The sequence below is a fragment of the Cryptotermes secundus genome, unplaced genomic scaffold, assembly GCF_002891405.2.
Source record: "Cryptotermes secundus unplaced genomic scaffold, Csec_1.0 scaffold380, whole genome shotgun sequence".
Classification (NCBI taxonomy): Eukaryota; Metazoa; Arthropoda; class Insecta; order Blattodea; family Kalotermitidae; genus Cryptotermes; species Cryptotermes secundus.
Window position 1 is genome coordinate 37,004 of NW_019742966.1, and position 4,638 is coordinate 41,641.

At 40.0% G+C, this 4,638-nt stretch overlaps 1 protein-coding gene across 1 annotated transcript in view; it reads left to right on the forward strand.

Annotated features, from left to right (window-relative positions):
* Positions 1–1,507: 1,507 nt before the first annotated feature.
* Positions 1,508–4,638, forward strand: part of LOC111873486 (farnesol dehydrogenase-like) — an 8,557-nt gene continuing 5,426 nt past the window's right edge. Inside the window, exons 1-3 of the mRNA XM_033755101.1 lie at positions 1,508–1,678; positions 2,874–3,042; positions 3,967–4,100. Of these exons, the coding sequence (XP_033610992.1) occupies positions 1,547–1,678; positions 2,874–3,042; positions 3,967–4,100 (435 nt within the window). The 5' untranslated portion in view covers positions 1,508–1,546. The remainder of the gene's footprint in view (positions 1,679–2,873; positions 3,043–3,966; positions 4,101–4,638) is intronic.

Here is a 4,638-nt window from a genome sequence, read left to right on the forward strand (position 1 = left end):
AACATCTAACCATAAGGTAAGCAAGGATCAAATACAATACTAAAAAAAAATAAATAAATAAAATAAATATATAATAATATATAAAACCTAATATAATACAATATATTTGCAGCCATACAACCTCAAGCTGACATCTCCCATCTTCGGGATAAATTAACAAGGAGGAGCTTAACATTTCACATCAAATGTTTTAAATTTTTAAAATTTTTTAAATATTTTAACATTGGTGTTTTAACTTGAGGGCAGTTTCGGATGGAATGTGAGAATTGAGAGTGCATTCAACTATCCTAGCAAGTGTTGTGCTTTTACACGTCGACATATTGTAGCAGCGTCCACGCAGCAAACATAACTGTGTACATCTTAAACAACGACAGTGTTTTCTTAATTGTACTAAGTGCCTCTGATGATGGTTATGTTTAACCGAAACATGTAAGGCAGAAGTGATAAAGAAGTGACCTACAAATTGTTACACTCGACGGACTTTCTATTAACATTCTGAATTCGTCTCCATTTCAGGCCGGTAAAACTAATTCTGACCGCCTCTGTCGTCTAGTGGTCTGAGTTCATGCCTGGCGATACAGAGGACCCGGGTTCGATTCCCGTCGCTACAAGACTTTCTGAGAATTAGTGTGTTTGGAAAGGGGTCCGCTCAGCCTCGTGACGATAATTGAGGAGCTATTTCAAGGATATAGCGGCTCCGGTATAGAAAACAGAGACTAACGGTCGTGGGTATCCGCTGCGCTTACAACGTGACACTCTCTATCTCCAAAGTTGGCAGTAACATCGCCGATAAGCGGCGATAGCTCGGTCGGTATAGTTCGTTTGCGGGCTACAGGCCACGGAGTTTGTTTCGAAAACTAATTCTGGTTGTTAGTTATATATTATTTTAATCCTGCTTTTAAAAGAGAAAGAGGGCTAGGACTGCAATGACTGTTCACAAATTTTGAGAATATTTCATCTGTTAAAATACTGTATGCATTTCGATTAGAATGTAAGAGCTACCCATACTTAGGTATATAACTCTTATGCGATATAACGCCGATCAGCCCGGTGAAAGTGAACCAACGTTTCGGAGGAACATATCGCCTACATCTTGAGGATATAGGATTAGGCCAAGCTGAAAAACAACATGAAGTTGGAAGCAAGCTCTGCTGAAGATCGAGGCGATATATTCCTCCGAAACATCGGTTATCATTTCTTAGACTTACTTGTTTTACCTCAGGCTCTCCGTACAAATTCTGAGCCAATATCATTGAAAAGGCTATGGCTGATTCCTAATGCAAATCCTCTAATATCAGGTCCTCCATTTCGACGGTTTAATAACGCATGCAGTTGAAAAGGTGAACTTCCTAAATAAACAAAGGAGCCGCTGCTTAAAACAGACATCGATGGAAAATAGTGTTCCATTTCAGAACATTGAAAGATGACAAGAATGTGCCAGCTTAAATAATGTATGTGTTAATTCAAAGATCTTATAACTAATCTAAAACTGTATTAATTTCAGGGAGATTCTGTTATAAAAAACTAATTACAAGTGAAGTCAACAATGAAGCGTTGGTCAGGTCGTGTTGCCGTGGTAACAGGAGCCAGTGCTGGGATAGGAGCAGCCATCGCTGAAGAACTTGTGAAGAAAGGACTCAAAGTGGTGGGACTGGCACGCAGAGTGGAGAGGGTTGAGGTGAGAGGAGCAGTACACTAACTCAAACTAAGGTCTATGCTTTCATACAACTGTCATATTTACCCGAAATGACGCACGTTCTTCCATATTAACACATCATAAATTTAGCACTGGCACACATACAATATGGCAACACAATTATCAATGATTATTTTTATATTATTTAAATGATTTCGTATTTCCCTTTATTTGTAGTACATTTTATTATGAAAAATACTATCTTATAGGATATAAAACCGTGTAGTCCGGCTGAATAGTGAACGTCTATCAGGCTACACGGCGTCATATCCTATAGTAAGCACAGTAAGAAGATCAAAAACAACATAATTCATAATCAGGATTACGGAACTTTTAGAATCTGTACATCATCTGCTATTCTAAAGAACACGACGCTTGAAGTCAAGTAATTCTGGTTTGTTCCTTCTAACTGACCCAACAGAGTAGGTCCCCCAATAGCAACAGAAAACGAAAACAAATCCATTTTCAGAAACACTGTGTTCTTTAGAGTGCTACAAATGATGGAATCCAAAAATGCATAATCTACAATGTTCTATATCATCGTTAGAACATTTTAGAATGATTATATAATATTCTTTCGCTCTTGGTGGTGAAAGAGATGTACTGTGGAAAACATGGTACATTCCTGTTATGCTAAAGCCTTCATGACGATGATATGAGATGTTTCAAACTTTATTCTGGACTTTTTCAATTGTCCAAATTTATTAAAACCACTGACTTTCGGAAGTTGGTTTCACTTGCGTCTTCAGGTGAACAGGATACGAGGGAAAAACTATTCTGTTGGGCCCTTAGGTACAGCTGTTATTAAGACCAAATGAAATTGGGAACATAACCTATTTCAGAATCGTGGCGGTTTTAATAAACTTGGACGATGTGTGAAATCCAAAGTAATAAATTTAATCAAGGCAAGATTTTCTTGAACTCAAGATTATCTTGAAGATTTCTTACCATTTAGGACATAACGCCGTTTGCACCTCACAACACGGAACTCTTCAAAACCACCGCAGTGACATTCTCAAACCCAACACAGCATTTCCTTCCTGGTCATATCATTTACTAATTGCGCACTACATGACTCATACAGCAACCTCTGAAGGATGCAGGCGTCTTGATTAGAATACCCTGCGATCCGTTCAGCAGTCCTCACATCAACGCTCATGCGTGTGTAATTTTTCAGGAAAACGCAAAGTTGCTCCGATCTGAACCAGGGAAGCTGCATCCACTCAGATGTGACGTCAGCAAAGAATCAAATGTTAAGGAGGCCTTCAAATGGGTCAAGTCAAACCTGGGTGTAGTGGACATCCTCGTCAATAACGCCGGGGTATGCGACTTCAACAATCTTACAGGTAAATTGTTTGTGAACGAAATGTTAACAATTTGCTGCCACATTTTCATTGACGAGGACTTTCTGTCTCTCGTTTATTATGGCTGACCGCGGATATGCGATTGCGTTTATTTCTTCGGATATAATGCCGTTCCTAACACGAGTCACACGAAAACTAGCAAGGATGAAATTAATAACGAATTGAAAATCACTTGTATAGAATGTATTGAATATCTATGCACAGAATGAAAGGTTATCCATACACAGGCCCCAAAGAAGTGTACAAAACATTTTATCTTTACACATATCAAAGAGAAAACCTAATCACTTTAAAACGTTTCAATGACGATACAGACACAGACAGCATGGCATTCGCAAAGGACTTATATTTAAATGAGGAAAAAAGGCTAAAAATATGTTCAAAGGGAATTTATTACTCGTGATCTATTCAATTCTGCTAACAAGCTTATGTAGACCCTGTAACACAGAGCAGCCACCCGTACTTTCCACTCACAAGCGTCAACTGGCAGTTTGAAGCAAATTAGTACACTCTACAATTTCTACTGGGTTTGAGGGCTCTCACAGCGGTCACTATGAAGTGTTCTGTCTCCTGGGATGTTATGCTACGTATCCAGTAAAAGTCAACCGATATTTTGAAGGAACATATGGTCTCCAGCTTCAAGGTGGAAGAGTAAGCTAAGAAAGAAAGCAACATGAAGCAGGCATAGAAGGAACCTGAAGATGAAAGCAATATATTTGTCCGAAACTTGGTCTGATTTTCACCTGACTACACGGCGATACACTTCAGAAGAGAGAGAACTATAAGCTTATTTTTGATTGCGTATTTCAGCACCAAGATTAAACTTCAGGAATCCTGTAATTGCCTTAAGAATTTTGAATATGTTTCTTGTACACAGTTTAACGCACAATTCATTGTGGTTTACAGACGGGCCACCGGAGAAGTGGAGGAACATCATAGACATTAATGTTCTGGGCCTCAGTATGTGCACAAGAGAAGCCATTCAGAGCATGCGGGAGAAGGCGGTGGATGACGGTCACATTATTAACATTAACAGGTACGTAGCGAGATTCTGTCTCTTTTTGATTTGATGTTCTCAGGGAGATAGTTCTCAAGTTCTCTGGTAGAGTTTCATCGCCGTTTCAGAAGAAGGTACTGCATCCATCCTCAGCATAAAGAATCACTGAGAAAGCAATGAGCCTCTGCTTGTGGTTACCTAGGCTTTCATTTTTATTGCTAGTGGGGTGGGACTAAGTCCCTTGTACTGCAGCCACTTCTGGCCTATTGTACCAGCCCCGATTGATAGGCTAGGGTGATTGCGGAGCAATTGGTGGAATGAAGATTGGCAGGGGAAACCGAAGTACTCGGAGAAAACCTGCCCCAGCGCCACTTTGTCCACCACAAATCTCACTTGACCAGAACCGGGATCAAACCCGGGGCGCTGCGATGGGAAGCCAGCGACTAACCGCTTGAGCTATGGTGCGGCCCTTACCTGCGCTTAGTCTTTGTCCCTAAAGATTTAGTACGTTTATTCTAAGGGTCAGAAAATTCATAGCAGATTATACGGCGTCACATCCCAGATCACAGTATCGTACTGTT